Source organism: Rhodotorula toruloides, assembly GCF_000320785.1.
Source record: "Rhodotorula toruloides NP11 unplaced genomic scaffold Scaffold26, whole genome shotgun sequence".
NCBI lineage: Eukaryota > Fungi > Basidiomycota > Microbotryomycetes > Sporidiobolales > Sporidiobolaceae > Rhodotorula > Rhodotorula toruloides.
In genome coordinates, this window is record NW_015622986.1 from 143,842 (window position 1) to 162,464 (window position 18,623).

Genomic DNA, 18,623 nt, shown 5'->3' on the forward strand with positions numbered 1-18,623 from the left:
AGCGACGAGGCGGACGCATAGAGCGAGAGAGCGGGACATCAACCGGTCGTACGAGGGCCCAAGAAACTCAGGCGGATCAGGTCCTCGCGCGTGCAGCAATCGTGAATGAATGCGCGCGTGAGCCTGGCGAGAAGGCTCAGGAGCAGCATGCACCGAGGGATTCCACGGACATCCCGGCGTGAGAAGGCGAAGTCGAGGCGGAGCGGGCGGATGCGTATGGTTACAACAGCGAAGGTACGGCGTGCGAGGGGTCACGATGCGGTGCTAAAACGGCGGAATAGATATCTGCGCTCAGAGGGGAGGTCAGCGAGAGGAGCAACGGCGAGAAGGTCGAGCGAAGTGGACCTGATCATCCCAATGGCCTGCGATGGGGCAGCGTCGTCAGCATGAACGTGATGGGCAGAGTGGATGGGGAACGCACCGTAAGGATACGTCGTGACGAGCTTCGGCGGCCAGGGATCCCAGTCAATCAGCTCGTCGCCCAAAACCTGCCTCCTCTCCTCCCCGTCCAGCTCGAACGCCGTCGTATTGCGATCCTTCCTAGCCGCCTCATACTCCTCGACCTTGTACCCGACGCTCGCACGCGGGACGACCTGGATCCTTGCGCCCCTTCCTCCGCGCGCATTCGCCGTCCCGTCAGAGTTGAGCGGCGACAGCGTCTTCCAGACGTCACTGCAGAGGAGGTAGCACTCGCTGTGCTCATCGTTGCCCGAGTCGTCTGTGCGGAAGCGGAGGGAGTGCGGAGGGAGGAAGAGCGAGGCGGAGAGAACGCTGATCCCGTTGAAGCAGGAGAAGACTTGGGTCGGGAGGAGCGAGTCGTAGCGGAAGCGGGAGGGGGATTGGGGCATGATGGGCGAGGGGAGCTTCCAGTCGCCGGTCGGGTACTTGATCTCGTAGAAGGGCCTGCATCGCAATGAGGAAGGTCAGTTCTGCTCGAGCTAGCTTGGACGACATGACCCACAGTCCCCGCATGTCCCGCGCAACCCAGACGTCGTAGAAGAGCAGCGGGTAGCCCGACGCCTCGAAATCGGGGATGCGGAGGTACTGAAAGTCCATCCCGCAGCTCATGTCGGCGTCCTGCACCTCGTGCTGCAGCAAGATCTCGAGGATCTCTGCCTCGCACAAGTGCACGTCGTTGAGGAACAAGACGCGGTCCCAGGTTCCCTTTGGCGCATCGTACAGCGGCTTCAGAACCTGGTTCCGGACCTGCGCAAGACCGGCGATGCGCTTGTTCTCCTTGAAGCCGGCTCGTCGACGTGGATCGCTGACGATGTTGTAGCTCGCGCCAAGTTGTCGAAGGAGCTTGGCGAAGAGGTAGAGCTGAAGAGGCGTGTCGTCTTTCGAGCCATTCTCGTAGATCGAGATGTGAAAGCGAGAAGGGCCGAGGGAGCGGACGACGCCGGTTCTGCCGAGAGACCATGGTCAGCTTGAAGCACTCGAGTGGATTCGCGAGCGGCGGGAACACTTACAGTGCCCGGATGAGCGAAGGCAAGACGTCCTCCGAGTCGAACAGGTTGATGGCGACAAAGTACCGCAGCTTGTTCCTCGGCAAGTCATGCGGCAGGACCGGCTTCCCGCTCCTCGCCCGTCTCCCGCCGTCCCCGTACGACGGCAACAGCGGCGCGTAGCGGTCTTGCTGGTAGGTGTTGAGGCGGCAGACGGGGACTTCGTGGGAGGAGAGGAGAGGATTGCCGAGGAGCGCGTCGACTGGGAGGTCGTAGTGTGTCCGCAAGCCCTCGGGGACCTGTACGAGCCGCGATTCGGAGAACCCTTCGAGTCGTTGCGTCGTGCGAGCTGTCCGTCGCAGTCGCGCTTCTTTCGACGCCACGATCCCGCGCCCGACCGTCCAGAGCAAGAGGCAGCCCAGTACTACTGCTGCCGCTATCCGCCGCACCTTGTCCTGCCGCAAGAGCCGCGTCGTGCGTTCGTAGGCGTCTGTCAACGAAGCGGAGGCGAAGGTCGAGATGGACGGCTTGGAAGGCTCGTCGGGCGGTGCGCCCTTCTCTGGATCTGTCGTGGACGCCAGCAGTGGTTTGCTGTCGGCCATCTCGAGCTGAACGAGCGTAAGCGAGCGAGACGAAGCTGCGAACGCAAGGGGTGCGGGGTCGACGAGGACAGGGGTGACAGACGACGACGAAGCGCTTCTTCCAGACAGCAGGCGCATCGAGGAGAGCAGCAGAACCAGCGTAGGAGCGATGACGGAACGTGGCAGCGACGAGGGAGCAGCAACATCTCGCAGACAGAATCGTTCTCGACAACACCGTGTCGCAGCGCCGTGATGGAGTGATGTCGGTAGTACTGCATGCGCTGTGCGCCGTCTAGTCTCCGTCCGTCTACTCGCGGTTGGCAGTCGAGCCGGGGCCTGCCATTCGCCTGAAACTCCTCGTCCCCGCCCTACTTCTGCGCTCCCTGCTCGTCCGCCACACCCTGCTCGTCCGCCACACCCTGCTCCTCCGTCACCTCAATCGTCTTACTTCCATCCTCCTCCTGCCGCTCACGCATCACAAACCGAACCTGCTGTCGACCGTCGGCATCGGTTGCAGACGAAGGAGGATGGTCCGGGTTCGACTGCCAAGTCACTTGCTCGCCCTTCTCGCGCATTAGGTCTTCGATTGTGCGGGGCGTTTCAGAGCCGATCGGTTGGCCGGTAGGGTGGGCGGGGGAGGGTGTCTGGGAGAACCAGTGCAGGTGGTCGGCTGCGGGTGAAGAAGCGTAAGTGGAGGAGTCAGCACGCACAGCCCTGTTACGGACTGACAATTTCGCTTCCGCACTCACCAATGAGATGCCTGTTCCCGCAACCAGGACACTGGATGATTACCACCCCCTTCTCGTAGCTCCGTCGCGCGAACTCATGGCTACTCCGATGCCCACACGCGCTCGCTTCCGCCTCCGTCTTCCCTTCAGGCGTCACGCTCGCCGTGCAGGTGAATGTGATCCGTAGTCGGCGCTCAATCTGACCGATTGGTGTAGAGGATGACGAGTTGTAGCCCACTTGGGGGAGTGCGCTGTCGTCTTCTGGGGATGCCGGCTGCTCGCGGCGGGCGTGAGGAGTGGTGACGAACGCTCGTCGGTGGTTCAGTAGATGCCAGGAGGCGGCGGTGGGCGCAGGGAGAGCTGTTCGGAGTCGGCGGGGAAGGGCAGGCGGAATATGCCATGGCACAGTTGCGCGGACGAGCGAAGTGGCGAGTGTGCGTGCGAGTGACATTGAGAGACTGTAGAGCGTGTCAAGCAGGCCTCAGAGCGTGCTGTGAGCGAGAGCAGCGAGTTGCTGATGAGAAAGACGCACGGACAAGGAGATGCCGTCCTCCATACCGCCTCACACTCGCTAGAGGCTGCTTGACTCGCCAGAACGATGGCCAGTACGTACAGGGACTCGACTTGCCAGTCGGAACCGCGCTCACAACGGTTGCCTGCTCGCAGAACGCCTCACTCTCGCCGAACAACTCGCCCAGATCTCGCAGCCGGCACCACAGGGTGAGCAAGGGCGCTGAACGTCTTTGCGTATGCTCTACCCAGCTTTGCTTGCTCGCCTCGCAGACTACGACCCAGAGGAGGCGTACGCAACCTATGCGGACAACCGGACTTCAGCGGATGCAGCGGACGCGGCGAGGGCAGAGTTTGTCGACGTTGGGTGCGTACAGCCTCTCTTGCGGTCACGCTTCGAGTGCTTGAGCTAACCTAGGAGTCCTGCCGCAGCGTGAGCAAGTTGCGCAAGAAGGGCGAAGCGGTCCTCGACCCAAAATACGAGGGAAAGAAGGGCAGTCGTGCTGCTCTGTATGCCGACACGGACGACGAGGACGAAGGAGAAGAGGAGGACCACGGCATGAACGGCTTCGACGAGGAAGAAGACGAGGATGAGGACGAGATGGGCGACTTTGAGGATCTCGAGGCGAATGGAGCGGGCAGCGATGACGAGTCGATCGACTCTGACGGTTTCGATGGCGAAGGGGGTGATGAGGACGCGGAGACGGAGGACGAGGCGCCAGCACGACCGGCGCGCAAGGTCGAGTCCCGGACGAAGCAGCAGGACGAGCGGTCGATGGTCTCGCAGCTGAAGCAGGCGGCGACAGCGGACGTCGAGAAGGGTCGGGACGTCAAGAAGCAGCTCGTTCGTCCTTCATGGCGCTTCTTTTCGCGACGTGAACTGACCTTTCTGCTTACAGGCCTTCTGCGACTCGCTTCTCGAGTCCCGCATCAAGCTGCAAAAGGCGGTCGGTGCCGCCAACCTCCTTCCCCAACCTGCTCAAGCGAAGCAGTTCTTTGACTCGCTCGGCGAAGAGGTTGGCGATGTGTTGGACGAGGTCAAGGAGTTGAGCGAGGAGCTCTTCCAGCTGCGACAGGTTCGTCCCCTTAGGTCTCGCTGCTTTGAGCGTGCCGTGACTGAGGAAGACTGCTTCGACGGACAGACTCTCCTTGCGACGAACGAGAAGATCGAGCTGCCGAGCGACTTTGGCGCGTCGCGCAAGCGCAAACGCACGTCTGACTTTGACGCCGACTTCCTCGACTTGACGCTCGCCGATCTCAAGACGCTGGAGGACACGTGCGTGCCCTTCCCTCTGCGATGACGATCTTTCGCTGACAGACCCGCAACAGCTTCGACCCCTTCCTCCGCTCAACCGTCACCAAGTGGTCCGACAAGGTTCTCGCCGCCTCGGGTCTCGCCTTGAAGGGCGTCGACAAGAAGTTCAAAGCGGTCAACCAGAACGCGATGGCGCAGATCGACCACGCGATGAGCGGCGCGGGCGAGCGGGAGCGATTGATTCGGCGGACGAGGATTAGGAGGGGCGAGGGGAAGGTTGTGGGTGCGCCGGACCAGAAACTCGAGGAGAAGGAGCTGGAGGGAGAGAAGAAGGCTAAGAAGGAGGTGGATGCGGAGTGCTTCGACGACTCGGACTTTTACCAGCAGTTACTGCGCGATGTCGTCGAGTCGCGCATGCTTGACCTTGGTGCGTCGACCGCTTGCCGAAGCTCATCACAGATGCTGACCGCCTTCGTGTGCAGACGACGCGACGATGAACCAGCTGCGACAAGCGACTGCGCTCGCGCGGGGGAAGAAGGTCAAGAAGGTGGTCGACACTCGCGCTTCCAAGGGTCGCAAGATCCGTTACCACGTCCACGAGAAGATCCAGAACTTCATGATTCCCATCGAAGCAGGTGCGTCCCGTCAACTCGCCCTTCTCCAGCTTGTCTCTGACCTGGCTTCTTTCGGACAGCTTCCTGGCACGACGAGCAAACCGACGAGCTTTTCGCCGGCCTCCTCGGACGCTCATTCCCTCAAGCAGCGAACGGCGAGCATGCACCGGAGACTGCACTCGACCCTGCGCTCGACGACGTCCCGAACCAGCAGCCTGGCGAGATCGAGGTTGGGAACCTGCGGTTGTTTGGGTAGTCTGGCGGCTTCTGCGGACGCTCTCCTATGCAAGCGACGTTCTTCTACCCTTCACTGTCCGTACGAAAGCCTCAAGCGTTGTAGTCGCCCGCTTCCTGCGCGAGCCATCCCTCGACCTCTTTCCCTTCACTTGCCTCGCTTCATCCGCCAGCTTTGGCCCGCTTGACCCGCTGCATGGCTTCGATACCTTCTTCTCTACCGCCCACGCCACCCTTCGTGCCTCCCATCGCCGCTCCCACTCCGCCAAATTCCTCATCAGCCCCACCTCGACCCCCTCGACGAAAGATCTTCACAGAACAGGACCTCGCTTACTGGCTACGTAGCGAGGCGTATCAGCATGTCGAGACGACGATCCTGAGGCTCACGGCGGCTGTGCGGGGCAAGGCGAATGAGGTTGAGTGCCACGAGAGTGAGGTGCGTTCAGGGAGGCTTTGTGGGCCTCGCTGAGGTTCGCGTCTCGCTTTTCAGGGCTGATCGTCGAGAATCTCCTTTCCTTAGGCCGCTCAGCAACTGTCGAGCTTCTTGCGGCAGATCCGAGGATGGGTCGCGGAAATTCCCCTCCAGCAGGGTCCGCAGCGTTTCGGCAACAAGGCGTTTCGAGATTGGTTGTCAAAGGTCGAGGAGGTGCGTAGCGTAAGGTTCCTTGTCGTGTACAAGCGCGCTGACCGAGACTCGCGCCCCAGGCGGAACCAGCCTTCCAACGCGACCTCGTCTCGTCTGCGCACTCGCCCGCCGTCGACCCATCCCTCCTGCTTTCCGAATTGTCCTTCCACTTCACGTCATCCTTCGGTTCCGCCCAGCGCCTCGACTACGGCTCAGGCCACGAACTGTCCTTCCTCGCCTACCTCGCCTGTCTCTGCCGCCTGCGCATCTTCAACGAGAATGACGAGCAAGCGCTCGTTACCCGTGTCTTCAAGGAATACATTGAGACGTGTAGGGAGGTGCAGAGGGTGTTCAAGCTGGAGCCGGCGGGCAGCAAGGGAGTCTGGGGGCTCGATGATCACCAGCACCTGGTGTACCTCTTCGGCGCCACACAGCTTGTCGGTGAGTCTGTCTTACCGGACTCTCGTACTGAGGCCCCGGCACAGGCGGGGCTAGTACTCAGAGCCGTTTCGTCGATGACTTGCTGGCAATACCCGTAGGCCATCCTTCCCTTCGACCCGCCTCGGTCCTCTCTGTCCCGACCATCGAACCGCTCGCACCATCGTACCTCTTCATATCCTCCATCATGCACATTCACACCATCAAGCGCGGCCCTTTCCACGAGCACTCGCCCCTCCTTCACCAAATCGCCAGCACCGTCCCGACTTTCCAGAAAGTCACAAAAGGTCTGTGGGAGATGTACAAGGTGGAAGTGCTCGCGAAGTTGCCGGTCGTGCAGCACTGCCGCTTTGGCGAGTACGGATTGAGGTGGAGGGATAAGGAGACTGGAGCAGAGTTGCCTTCGTCGGGTGACGGGCGGAAGGACGACGAGGATGAGGACGACAGCGCAGACGCAGTAGCCCTGCTCGACGCGCCCATCATCACGCCAGCCCCTTGGGCTCATGCGGCGTCCACTCCTTCTTCCGTCCGACCGCTGCCTCCCTCATCCCGCCTCTCCGCTACCACGACCGCCTCCTTCTCGCATCGCCAGCATCCGACCACCTTTCCTCTTCCTCATGTATCGACCGTTCCGTCAACAACAGCACACGCGCCTCGCTCCTTTGCTCCCCCACCGCTCTTCCCGCCTCGACGGCCGGCAGCGAGTCTCGCTTCGAAGCAGGAACCAGGAGGGACGGTAGCGGACGAAGGTGGAGCAGCTGCGACGAGCTCGCCGTTTGGAGTGTTGCCGAAGGTCGGGCTAGGAAACGAAGCGGTGCGGGATATCGAGCGGTAGCTCGAAGCGCCTGCAACTCTAGCCGCTTGCTCAACAGATCTCAGGTCACAGCTACACTCTCAGTCTCCGCGAGTTGTGCAACAGAGGTCTTGCAGTTCGACAATTGCGCTGCGAACGCTCCCTGTGCGACCGTCCAGCAATTCGTTCCGTCTAGATCGTGTCGAGTCGTCGGTAGTAAGATGGGCCGCGCATGGCGTAATCAGCTTTTGTCTGCGGCAGACGGACGTCAGTCAGGACGACGCGGAGCGGAAAGGAGGAGCATAGTGGAGGCGTACGGTGAACAGCTTCGACTGCGTGTCTCCCAAGAGTAGCTGTGCAGCCAACACTCGCAAAAATCAGTGTTGTTGTCCGACAGACGAGTCAACAGAGAGGTAGGGAGACGACGCACCTTCCCCATGATGCACCCGCCCAGATAGCATGCCCAATCTCCCGCCCGGTCCTTAAAATTGGCGAAGTAGTCGGGCGTCCGCGCGTATCGTGTCGCGCGGTTAAAGGGTGGTCCTTCAGGGTCGTAAGGCGCGGCGGAGGCGTCGGACCGGAAGGGTGAGAGGAGGGGGACGAGAGTTGCGCCGAGTGCTGCGAGAGAAGCAGGTCAGCTTGGAAGTCCGCATCCCTGAACGAGAAAGCAACGCACATCGGTTGTTCGCCACCCTCCCGCTGCTGACAACGACCACTGCCTCGCTGACCGTCGTCCGTACGTCGCCCTCCGGCACGTCGCTCAGCACGACGCCAACCATCTCGTGTACGCCCGCCTGGCCCAGCAGCGCCTTCCCCTCTGATGTCGCAAATCGTTCGTACTGCGACATGCCAAGTCGTGCGGCGGTTGATGAGGCCGAAGGAGCGAGTGAAGCGAGGAGAGGGGGGAAGAAGAGCGGTTCGAGGTAGCGGTGCCGTGCGGGACCGATGCGGATGGTCGCTTTCGGTGAAGAGTCGGTGGTGAGGTCGATCTGGCCAGCCCCAGGTTGCGCCGTGTGAAAGGGGTTCGGCACGCGGACAAAGTCGCCCTCTTCCTCCTCGCCATCCTTGCCCTTCCCCTTGTTCTGCACGACTTCGCTGACCTTGCCCTCCACGACCACCTTTGCAACATCGAACGTTCCCTCATCCGCTACCTCGACGCCCATAGCAGCCGCCTGCAACGCCGCCGCCTCCGCAATTTCCTTGCTCAGGAAAGGCGACTGAAACGCAATCTTGTCCTGCACTTTGAGGTCGTGCACGATCCGCCGCAAACCGTTGACGAGCTCGCCAGTCGACAACTCCGCGTCCGCACCCTTCGCCGCCTTGAACTGGTCCGCAATCGTCGAATCCGCCTCGAGCAGCTGGAGCGCGCAGTAGTCGTCGCATGCGCCTTCGTCGATGAAAGGGTTTCGCATCCCTGAAGGCGCTTCGAGAACCTGGTTCTCGTGTACAGCCGTGATCTCCGTCCCTTCGCCTCGGTAGCCGACATCGATGACCACGCATGACAGGACGCCGGCTGCTCCGGCTGCGAAGAAGGGTCGGGAGGAAACGAGGAGCTGAGGGATGAGCAGGCGTTCGAAGAGGAGGCGATGAAGGTCGTCAACTGTCGCTTGGGGCAGAGAGGGAGGGATGCAGAGAACGGTAGGATGAGCGAGGGGTGGTCGTTGCAGCTGCATCGAGGTGTGCATGGCGTAGCGGCTGTCACACGAGTCGTGTCAGTCAAGGCTCGAGCCTCCTCACAACGTCTGCACTTGTCAAGAACGCCTCCACGCTGGACATGCGGCAACCGGACCCACAAAACTGCCTCGAGCGCCGTCCAGTCCGTCACCTCGAAGCCCGTTCTCTCGTCGATCCGGATCGGGTCGATGATGTCGAAATCCTGCACTCCTCCCGCTGCCGTGACTGCCTCTGCCGCTGCGAGTTGTGCGCCGACGAGAAAGTCCTCGACCCGCGTCCCGGCTTTGCCAGCCATCCGCCCGACGCGCGTTGGGAGCTCCTGTGAGCGGGCAAACGTTCATCAGCCCTGCTAAGGCGGCCTTAGGTCTGATAGAGAGCGGCTCACGACGAGCGGTCCCCTAATCAGGTCGTGCACGCCCACGCCCGCCCGCAGGAGGGTCGATGTGAGGTCGAAGATCAAAATGACATCGTCTCGTACGACCATCGTTGCCTACTGCTGCCGTGTCGTCGAGTTGTCGCCGTGTTTGTGCTGCGAGAGTGATGAGGCGAGAGAAGTGGTAGTTTGGCAGGGGAGCGGTTCGCAGCGGTGGGGGAAGCCCTGTAGAGAGCCAGAGAAGCTCCTGCCGAATCAAACAGCCCAGCAGCGCGCGCTCGTACGAGGGTGAGCGTGTTGGCGATGGTTCGACCCCACCTGGCGCCTCTTCGTCCTCGACTACACACGCTGTTTGGCTTGTTCTCGCTCAGAGTGATCTAAAATGGCAGTGCCGCGCAGCTATCCACCCGCTGGACCGCTCGGACAGACCGACCCGCTCCGCTGGAGGCTCTCGTCTGCGACCGACGGCGGAAGGCATGTCTGGCACTACGCCCGCGACGCCGACTCGCCCAGTGCTGCCGCGTACGAGACGGTCTGGGGGAAGGACGACGAGGGCGTGCGCGGCGCGGCGGAGCAGTCGGACGAGACGGCGTACTGGCTTGGACTCGACCTCCCGCTCAAGGACGTCTCGCCTGAAGCCGCAGAAACGCCCTTAAACTCGGCAAAGAAAGGTGAGTGTTGTGTCAAATGCGCGGATTCAGGTAGCGCTGAACCCTAATTCGTGCAGGCTACGAGTTCTACAAGCGCTTGCAGTCGAAGGACGGACACTGGAGCGGAGAGTACGGCGGTCAGTCGCGCTCAAATTGTCTCGTCTCCTCACTCGCTGACAATCGTGTCGCAGGACCGATGTTCCTGCTGCCGGGCATCATCATCGCGATGTATGTGACCAAGACGCCGATACCTGAAGAGTGGAAAATCGAGATTGCGCGGTATCTCGCCAACATGCAGCGCGATGGCGGCGAGGACGACCAGGGTTGGGGAATGTGTGTCCGGCAGTACGAACGGTGACTTCTGCCGGGCTGACCAAGACTCGCTTGCAGCCACTTCGAAGCGCGCTCATCCGTCTTCGGCACCGGTTTGAACTACGTCGTCCTGCGATTACTCGGCGTCGGACCTGATGAGCCGATGATGGTCAAAGCGCGCAATTGCCTGCACAAGCTTGGTGCGTGCGGCACTCCCGCTGTCTGAGCGGTTGGGGTTTTCCCGAGCTGACCTTCCTAACCTCTCGACGTTGTTGTCCGGTGCAGGTGGTTGCGAAGGTATTCCTTCGTGCGTCGAGCTTTCTCAGAATGCGTGAACGGCGCTGACGCCGCTCGATGTCGATAGATGGGGAAAGTTCTGGCTCGCGATCCTCAATGTCCACTCCTGGCGTGGCCTCAACCCGACGCCCGCCGAGCTCTGGCTCCTGCCTGACATCGCACCCATACATCCATGGCGCTGGTGGATCCACACAAGGAACGTCTACATCCCTATGGGGTATTTGAGCGGAAAGGGGTTCCAGGCGGAGGAGGACGATTTGATTCGGAGCTTGCGGAATGTGAGTCTCGCGGCAGATCTTCAGCACTCACACACCTTGTGCAGTGCTGACGTATTTCGCCTTCGCGAGTTCCCAGGAGCTTTACACCCAGCCCTACTCCTCTATCGACTGGCCCTCCCTCCGCAACTCGATTTCCCCCTACGACGTCTACTCGCCCCACTCGCGCGTCGCGAACGCCTGCTTCGCCGTCCTCGACATCTACGACCGCCTCGCGCCGAGCTGGATCCGCAAGAAGGCGCTCGAGAGGGCGTACAAGCTTGTTGTCATGGAGGACGAGAACACGAGCTACCAGACGATTGGCCCGGTCAGCAAGGCCATGAACATGATGTGCGTGGCTATTGGCGGTGTCGCGACTATTCGATCAGGCGCGAGGCTGTACTGACTCGCCCTCCTCCCGCCACACACAGCTGCCGATGGCTTGAGGAAGGCCCCGAGAGCGAGGCTTTCCAGCAGCATGTCCTCAAGATCCGCGACTTTAGTGCGCTCACTCGCTTATGCACGAGAAGAAGCGCTCGGAGTTGATCCCTTGTCCGCACACAGTGTGGATGTCCAAGGACGGAATGATGATGACCGGCACGAACGGCTCGCAGCTGTGGGACGCCTCCTTCATCGCCCAAGCGCTCTACGAGTCCGGTCTCGCCTCTCTTCCCGAAAACCAGCGCTCGACCGCCCTCCTGCTCGACTGGCTCGACCAGTGCCAGATTCGCGACAATCCGCCGCACTTTGAGCAGGCGTATAGGCACAGGACTAAGGGCGCTTGGCCGTTCTCAACGGCGGAACAGAGCTATACGGTCAGCGACTGTACCGCCGAGGGCATGAAGAGCGTCCTGCTTCTGCAGGAGTTGCCGTATGTCCCGCTTCTCTCGCTCCCTCGCTCTACCTGTTCACCGCGACTGACCTTGAGGCGCTTGACAGACACGTCACCGAACGCGTCTCGTACCCTCGCTTCTGCGACGCCGTCGACACGATCCTCTCGCTCCAGAACCCCTCCGGCGGCTTCGCCTCGTACGAGCTTGTCCGCGGCTCGCCTCTCCTCGAGCTGCTCAACCCCGCAGAAGTTTTCGCCAACATCATGATCGAATACCCTTACGTCGAGTGCACGACCGCTTGTAAGTCTCGCTTGCTTCCTCTCCCTCCACTTCGACGTCGCTGACTCTGCCTCTCCTCCCCTCGAACGAAACGCAGGTGTCACCGCCCTCTCCGTTTTCCGCAAGAAGTACCCCACCTACCGCGCTGGCGAGATCGAGCGCGCGTCGAAAAAGGCGATCGACTGGATCAAGACGGCGCAGCGCGCGGACGGGAGCTGGTACGGGAGCTGGGGCATTGTGAGTCTTGCGTGTCACCGAGCTTCACAGGGGAGGGTTGGCGATGCCGTGCCGAAGCTCCTCCAAACGGAACTGGCGAGACTAGCGCTCACCCTCGCCTTCTCGCAGTGCTTCACCTACGCTACCATGTTCTCGATCGAGTCGCTCGCTCTCGCTGGCGAGAACTACAGCAACAGTTCGCACGTCGAAAGGGCTTGCGAGTTCTTGCTCGGGAAGCAGATGGAGGACGGTGGATGGGGCGAGAGTTACAAGGTGCGTTGCCGTCAGCTCACGCGCTCGCGAGGCTTGCCGCACTCGATGGAGATCGTGGAAGGACCTGAAGCGCGACGTCGCTAAGGTAGAGACGCAAGGCTGACGGAACGCCTTTCTTCGACAGAGCTGCGAGACGGAGCAGTACGTCCACAACGCCAAGAGCCAGGTCGTCAATACCGCTTGGGGTGAGTTGAGTCGCCTCTGTGATGCCTTGCGACGGCGCAAGCCGCATGCCAGTCGTCTTACGCTCGGAGATCGCCGGCTACACGCTTACTCTCGCTTTCCTCGCGCGCCTACGCAGCCGTCATCACCCTCCTCACCGCCAAATACCCCGACCCTGAACCTATCCGCCGCGGGTGCCGCCTCATCATGTCGCGCCAGCAGCCGGACGGGAGTTGGCCGCAGGAGAGCATCGAGGGAGGTGCGTTCGAGCCCTTTCCGTCCCTCACTCAGCTCTGCCTCTCCCTGCGCCCGGTCTCGCTGTCCTCCTCACAGATTACCGACTGGGTGCGCTGACAGCCATTTCCGACTTGCAGTCTTCAACAAGAATGCAGCGATCTCGTACCCCAACTTCAAGTTTGCGTGGACGATCAACGCTCTCGGCCAGGCGTGGAAGAAGCTGCCAAGGGAGGGGTGGTGAGCCGAGCAAAGTACGAGGACGAGTAGGAGGAGCAGTAGGATGGACAGTGAGGAGGGGAAGAGGAGAAGGCGAGCGGCAGCGCTGCGATCGCCACGTAGACACTTTCAGTACGTGTACAGCAGTCTATACAGCGCTTGCAACGTCTCCACGTTGCAGCTAAGCGAGAGAGTGTCTTCCACGTCTCCTTCCCCTGTCAACACGCTTCGCGTCCTTCTCGCGCGGCCCTCCTCGCACCATCTTGCTTCACCCGCTCGAATCCGCTGCCAGAATGTCTCCTGCTGCCGTCAAGCCCTTCAGCGAGCGTCCCAAGGGCGACATCTGCCTCCTCTTCGGTCCGTTGCAGCCAACTCGCGTTCGTTTCGTCGCGGTTTCGAGCGGGCAGATCCAGGCAGCGCGGGACTGGGAGGACGGGCGGCGAAGATGGCAGGGTTACTGGGGATGCTACGGACGGCGCTGGCATGCCCGATCAGCCGATCAGGCGGACGCGAAGACGGACGCATTTCGAGGGACTTGCTCAACGCGATGGTCGAACGTTGCGGTGACTCATGCAGGGTGTTCGAGGGACAATAGGGATGACGAGTGATGTGGTGTATGCTATCTGAATGATGCGCAGCTCAAGGGATGCGAACAGGACACCCAACTCTCCTCGAAGTCGTCGAACAATCAGCTCACTTTCTTCCTTTCGCGTTGATACAGATGTCGATGGCACCATCACCCCCAACCGTCGCGTGCGTCGCCCTCCACCTCAGTCGCAAGCCGATACTGATGTCGCCGCCCTCCACAGCAAGCGTCGCAGGAGATGCTCGACCTCTTGAAGCAGGTTCGCGAGATTGCCGTCATCGGCTTTGTCGGTGGATCCGACCTCGCCAAGCAGACGGAGCAGCTCGCCATCCACGGCCAAAACGGTGCGCCCGTTCACTCGTCCACGCTTCTCGCTTGAACTGACCCTCCGGCTCGCTCGCAGTCACCGACGACTTTGACTTCTGCTTCTCCGAGAACGGCTTGACTGCCTTCCGTCTCGGCCAGCAGCTCGCGAGCCAGAGCTTCATCGGCTGGCTCGGCGAGGACAAGTACAAGAAGCTCGTCAAGTTTGTCCTCCACTACATCGCCGACCTCGACATCCCCGTCAAGCGGTGCGTTCGTCGTCTCTCGCTACGCATGAGATGAACGCTGACGTGCTCATTGTGCAGCGGTACCTTCATCGAGTTCCGTAACGGCATGGTCAAGTGAGTCTGGCTCCTTTCGCCTTTCCCCTTCCCCGTACTGACTCTTTCCCCTGCAGCATCTCACCCATCGGCCGTAACGCATCGTAGGCTTGTTTTGAGGTCTATAAGGAGAGTGCTGATCTGGGTCTGGCGAACAGGATCAAGGAACGTGACGAGTTCGAGAAGTATGACAAGGTGCGTTCCCACATCTCTCAGCCGCCCAAAACCTCTGCTGACGACCTCCCCTCACTATAAATAGGTCCACCAAATCCGCGCCAAGCTTATCGAGGAGCTCAAGAAGGAGTTCCCCGACTACGGCCTCACCTACTCGATCGGCGGCCAGATCTCGTTCGACGTCTTGTGCGTCCTCCCGACCTGTTCCGCTGGATCCGCTAGGTGTACTGACTTTTCTTGTGATGCCCTGTCCCCTCTCGCGACCCGCCAATCCCCGCCACCGCCGCTTCGCGCCTCCTCGACCTCCCGACAACTTCTGCGCCTCCTGCCGCCTTCTACACGCTCTCCTGCGGCTTCCGCTCGTTTCTGCCAGTCCGTTTGGATGGGATAAAAGGTTTTGTCTGCCCGAGGTCGAGAAGGAGAACTTCAAGGAGATCCACTTTTTCGGAGACAACACGCAGAAGGGTCCGTCGCTCCTCCCCGCGCCTCCTCCGGTACAAGGCGATGCTTACCTCCTTCTCTTCGTGCAGGTGGCAACGACAACGAAATCTACGAGGACCCGCGCACGATCGGTCACGCTGTCAAGTCTCCTGCTGACACGATGGCCATCCTCCGGGAGATGTTCAAGCTCTGAAGCCCGAGGCTTTGACGGTTCAAGATATAGGTGTGGGTGGAGGTTTAAGAGGTGGGATTCTTGCGTGCGTTTATAGGGAAATGGACATTCGGTCTTTTTTGGCACTCTCACGAGGCGCTCTCTCGAGGGAAGTGGTGAGGAGGTGAAGCAGGTATAGCGCTCGTCAGCATGCGTCTTCGGTCGCTTCGGCCACGCTGTCGTTTGGCTTGTGAAGCACTCGCAAGGCTGAGATATAGCTTAGTGTCATCGACTTGTACAGAGGGTCCTCCGACTCCGCCTCAAGAATCGCTGCTTGCGCCGCCATCTTCCTTCCCTTTCTCACTGCTTCGGCACCGCATAGTTCACTTCTTGACGCCCTCGGGCACGACGCCAGGCGCGAGCGGGTTGTGAGGCTCGCAGTGGCACTTCTCGCTCTCGGGGACGCTGTTCATAACCGAGTCGATGTGGTTGCCGCAGCCCCACCTGCACGGTCGACGCAGAGAGTAGTCAGCGAGTGTCGAGAGGAGCAGGAGGAAGAAGAGGAAGAGTGGCGTGACGACGTATGCCGAATCGGAGGAGGCGAGGAGGCGAGGAGGGTCGAAGGGGAACGAGGGCTGCTCTTTGCGAGCGCTGTTCGCTCGACTCACCAGGTCTTCTTGTGGCAGTCCTGTGGACGTCGGAAGAGGTCAGCACGGGCTGTCGTTGGGGAGCAAAGGCGAGGAGACGATTCCGGCAACAGAAGGACGAGGGAGGCGGGCGCTGGAGAGCAAGGAGAGCGGTGGACGCACCTCGTTCGCGCAGTAAGCGGGTTTGCACATGTTGCAGAGTGTATTGAGCGTGAGTTTGAGGTGCACGACGGTGTTGTGTGAGGTGGACAAGGTCAACGAACGGCGAGTTGACGGTTGTCGAGGAACACTCGTCGACGACCCGCTCACACCGGCTGGACAGGCTCAGCGACAGCCCAGAATGGCTCACGTGTCTGCTCAGGACCGTCTCATCGTGCGCCCGCCCTTCCCGCGCCCGTGAAGCGACCCGCTCACCTCGCTCCATGACCTCACCCAGGCCGACTTTCCATCGCTCGACTCGGCGCTCGTGTACGCCATCCTGTCCGACTTTACACACCCACTCTCGGCAGCAGACGAGCGCGCAGCGCGCGACATCCTCGACTCGCTCGCACGCGACGCCGATTCGCAAGACCCCCTCGATGAACCCGACCTCGCTGCGTCGTCACAGGCCGAGCCGAGCGAGGACGACCGCGTGCAGCTGCTGAGACTGCTGGACGAGGCTGCGGCAGAGTTTGGCAGGCCGCGCAAGGTCGGCAGTCGCAGCCGGGACGTGAGCGAGTTGAGCAGGCGACTCGACCGCACGACCATCGAGGATGGCGCGAGCGCAGCGACGAGGACTGGCTCGAACGGGTCGTCGGACGCACAGTCGGACGAGCAGGCGGCGCGCTTCTGGCCACGCAGCGAGGCGGCTTCTCTCACGAGCGATGACGACGGCCGACCGCTCGAGGCGGGCAAGCTCGTCTGGGACGTTCCAGACGACTGTCTCGAGGACGTCGAGGACGACCCACTCGCTTTCCTCGCCAGCGTTTTCCCGCACATCGACCTCGCCCAGCTCGAGGCCAAAATTCAGGAGGTTTCGAGGCCGGCAGCGGCAGGAGGTGGAGTTGCGGCGCGACCGGCGGACCTGGAGACGCTCATCGAGGACCTGCTCTCTCAGGACTTGATCACGACCTTGACGGAGGCGGACGCAGAAGCCGCGGCCAAGGCAGCGGCGCCGGCAGATCCGGACGGCATCGCAGAGATGAACCGGCAGCAAAAGCGGAAAGTCAAGGCGGCGCAAAAGGCGAGCAACTCGTACTCGCTGACGTCGACACCGCACATCTCGTATGCCGCCGCCGCGACCGCGGCGACTCAACCGCCGTCGATGTCGGCCCTCGCCTCTGCCCCTTCTTCCGCCAACGCCTGGGTCTCCATCACCTCGCAGACTTCGCTCCTCTCGACTCTCCTCCACATCCCCGCCGCACGCATCACCTCACTCTACTACAAGCAGTCCTCTTCCCTCCCTCATACCGTCTCCGTCCTCCTCTCTCAATTATCCCGCGAGCGACCCTTCGAGACTCTCCCGAACAATCTCGAGCTGCGCTCCCAGCTCCGTCTGATCATTCCTCCTTCTCGAGCAAACGACGACGTCCTCGAGATGCTCCTCTCGGCAACCGAAGGCGACCTAAGCGACGCGCTCGACCTCCACCACTTCCTCCGCGACCTCGAGTCCGACCTCGGCAAGAACCTGACGCTCATCTCGATGCTCTCAGCGGACGCACCCGAATCGTCCGTCACGCCTCTCGCTTCCATCCCCGGCTCAGACGGCTTCACAACCGTCACTTCCCTCCGTCGCTCTCCGACTCTTCCGCGCGCATCGCTCCACCCCGCACCCGACCGCTCGCACTCCTACAACGACTGCGCGGCCCTCGCGCTCGAGTATCTCGAGAAACGGAACGAGGCGTTCCGCACTGCTGCGAGGCATTTCCAGAAAGGCGGGCTGGGAGAACGAGGGGTGGCGGGGTATTGGGCCGAGAAGGGGAGGGAGTACGATCGCGAGAGGAGGAAGTGGGAGGAGAGGGCGGCCAAGGCGGCCGTGGGCGAGCGAAGGTGAGTCGCCGAGTCTGCGCTCTCTGTCGTTCAAGCGGGACAGGCTTGCTTGTTCCGCAGCGCGTGAAAGTGAATGATCTGGCCTGACTCGTCTACTACCACAGGACCATCACCGATCCCAACACCATCGACTTGCACGGCCTCACCCTCGCGCACGCGCTCAAGATCGTCGACGAGGCGACCAACTCGTGGTGGGCGAACGCGCGAGACTGTATGTCCATCCGATCAGCTTCTCGTACTCCCTCGTCTGACTCGCTCGTCCTTCACAGCCGTCTCCATCACACCCCTCCGCATCATCGTCGGCGTCGGCCGTCACTCGCGCAACAACACGCCAATCCTCGCTCCAGCCGTCACAAAACACCTCGACAAGCACGGCTGGCGATGGAAGTGGGACGACGGACCGCTCGTCGCTGGCGGGATCGGGACGGCGGGGAGTACGAAGGGCGCTGTCAAGGTGTTAGGCGTCAAGTGATTCTCGCGAGGGGGGAGTGCTCGCGCTGCATATAGATCGATACCTCTTGTACATGTTGTTGTCGTGCTGCATCGCTTTTGCCCGCCTCGCACGTCTTGTAACGTACACTCTCCTGCTCTCCTGCAAACGCTCCTTGCCTCACTCGCGCACCGACTTCAGAGCTTCTTCAACGACGCACGGACGCGAGAAGCTGGTGAAAGTGCTGGCAATGCATCGCGACTCGACTCGAGCCGTACGCTGAGCCCGTTGAGGGCGAGAGGGGGTAACAAGGGGGTTTGCGTCGGTCGTTGAGACCCGCAGAGGTATGGCACGAAGGGGGTGGTTTATGCGAAGGGTTGTGGTGGATGCAGTTGATGCAGAGACGGGGCTGTGGGTTGAACGACAAGCAGGGGTACCGGGAGTTGTTGAAAAGTCGATACAGAGGGTGTTGAGACTGCAAATTGGTGTTGAAACGACGGAATTGACGACTGGTTGAACGGCG

At 61.4% G+C, this 18,623-nt stretch overlaps 9 protein-coding genes across 9 annotated transcripts; 5 read left to right on the plus strand and 4 right to left on the minus strand.

The window, feature by feature from the left end:
- Nucleotides 1-303: 303 nt before the first annotated feature.
- On the minus strand, nucleotides 304-2,164 carry RHTO_04187 (GDP-Man:alpha-1,3-mannosyltransferase, glycosyltransferase family 69 protein; the record flags this gene model as incomplete). The annotated part of the gene is made up of 4 exons (XM_016417855.1): nucleotides 304-362; nucleotides 422-903; nucleotides 962-1,405; nucleotides 1,470-2,164. The coding sequence occupies 4 exons, from the start codon at nucleotides 2,162-2,164 to the stop codon at nucleotides 304-306; spliced, it is 1,680 nt and encodes a 559-aa protein (XP_016270771.1).
- Nucleotides 2,165-2,394: 230 nt separating this feature from the next.
- On the minus strand, nucleotides 2,395-3,205 carry RHTO_04188 (zinc finger, Zim17-type; the record flags this gene model as incomplete). Its single annotated transcript, XM_016417856.1, has 2 exons — nucleotides 2,395-2,696; nucleotides 2,776-3,205. 2 exons carry the CDS (start codon nucleotides 3,203-3,205, stop codon nucleotides 2,395-2,397), a joined length of 732 nt encoding a protein of 243 aa, XP_016270772.1.
- Nucleotides 3,206-3,352: 147 nt separating this feature from the next.
- Nucleotides 3,353-5,389, plus strand: RHTO_04189 (TRAUB family protein; the record flags this gene model as incomplete). The annotated part of the gene is made up of 9 exons (XM_016417857.1): nucleotides 3,353-3,359; nucleotides 3,421-3,474; nucleotides 3,538-3,631; nucleotides 3,697-4,108; nucleotides 4,164-4,340; nucleotides 4,407-4,540; nucleotides 4,594-4,946; nucleotides 5,002-5,154; nucleotides 5,214-5,389. 9 exons carry the CDS (start codon nucleotides 3,353-3,355, stop codon nucleotides 5,387-5,389), a joined length of 1,560 nt encoding a protein of 519 aa, XP_016270773.1.
- A 174-nt stretch (nucleotides 5,390-5,563) lies between these two features.
- RHTO_04190 (protein phosphatase 2 (formerly 2A), regulatory subunit B') lies at nucleotides 5,564-7,265 on the plus strand (the record flags this gene model as incomplete). The annotated part of the gene is made up of 4 exons (XM_016417858.1): nucleotides 5,564-5,803; nucleotides 5,888-6,013; nucleotides 6,073-6,433; nucleotides 6,532-7,265. 4 exons carry the CDS (start codon nucleotides 5,564-5,566, stop codon nucleotides 7,263-7,265), a joined length of 1,461 nt encoding a protein of 486 aa, XP_016270774.1.
- Nucleotides 7,266-7,415: 150 nt separating this feature from the next.
- On the minus strand, nucleotides 7,416-9,381 carry RHTO_04191 (actin-related protein; the record flags this gene model as incomplete). The annotated part of the gene is made up of 6 exons (XM_016417859.1): nucleotides 7,416-7,475; nucleotides 7,541-7,576; nucleotides 7,654-7,841; nucleotides 7,900-8,918; nucleotides 9,017-9,216; nucleotides 9,283-9,381. The coding sequence occupies 6 exons, from the start codon at nucleotides 9,379-9,381 to the stop codon at nucleotides 7,416-7,418; spliced, it is 1,602 nt and encodes a 533-aa protein (XP_016270775.1).
- Nucleotides 9,382-9,652: 271 nt separating this feature from the next.
- Nucleotides 9,653-13,024, plus strand: RHTO_04192 (lanosterol synthase; the record flags this gene model as incomplete). The annotated part of the gene is made up of 15 exons (XM_016417860.1): nucleotides 9,653-9,941; nucleotides 9,998-10,057; nucleotides 10,112-10,253; nucleotides 10,311-10,432; nucleotides 10,518-10,539; nucleotides 10,597-10,807; nucleotides 10,884-11,134; nucleotides 11,215-11,285; nucleotides 11,348-11,654; nucleotides 11,723-11,916; nucleotides 11,993-12,132; nucleotides 12,241-12,384; nucleotides 12,509-12,569; nucleotides 12,686-12,805; nucleotides 12,921-13,024. The coding sequence occupies 15 exons, from the start codon at nucleotides 9,653-9,655 to the stop codon at nucleotides 13,022-13,024; spliced, it is 2,238 nt and encodes a 745-aa protein (XP_016270776.1).
- Nucleotides 13,025-13,292: 268 nt separating this feature from the next.
- Nucleotides 13,293-15,037, plus strand: RHTO_04193 (phosphomannomutase; the record flags this gene model as incomplete). Its single annotated transcript, XM_016417861.1, has 10 exons — nucleotides 13,293-13,356; nucleotides 13,721-13,752; nucleotides 13,809-13,929; nucleotides 13,989-14,157; nucleotides 14,215-14,250; nucleotides 14,307-14,333; nucleotides 14,388-14,424; nucleotides 14,489-14,589; nucleotides 14,777-14,868; nucleotides 14,934-15,037. The coding sequence occupies 10 exons, from the start codon at nucleotides 13,293-13,295 to the stop codon at nucleotides 15,035-15,037; spliced, it is 783 nt and encodes a 260-aa protein (XP_016270777.1).
- Nucleotides 15,038-15,378: 341 nt separating this feature from the next.
- On the minus strand, nucleotides 15,379-15,834 carry RHTO_04194 (uncharacterized protein; the record flags this gene model as incomplete). The annotated part of the gene is made up of 3 exons (XM_016417862.1): nucleotides 15,379-15,499; nucleotides 15,664-15,683; nucleotides 15,805-15,834. The coding sequence occupies 3 exons, from the start codon at nucleotides 15,832-15,834 to the stop codon at nucleotides 15,379-15,381; spliced, it is 171 nt and encodes a 56-aa protein (XP_016270778.1).
- Nucleotides 15,835-15,982: 148 nt separating this feature from the next.
- RHTO_04195 (smr domain containing protein) lies at nucleotides 15,983-18,142 on the plus strand (the record flags this gene model as incomplete). Its single annotated transcript, XM_016417863.1, has 4 exons — nucleotides 15,983-16,015; nucleotides 16,079-17,670; nucleotides 17,775-17,881; nucleotides 17,940-18,142. The coding sequence occupies 4 exons, from the start codon at nucleotides 15,983-15,985 to the stop codon at nucleotides 18,140-18,142; spliced, it is 1,935 nt and encodes a 644-aa protein (XP_016270779.1).
- Nucleotides 18,143-18,623: the final 481 nt, after the last annotated feature.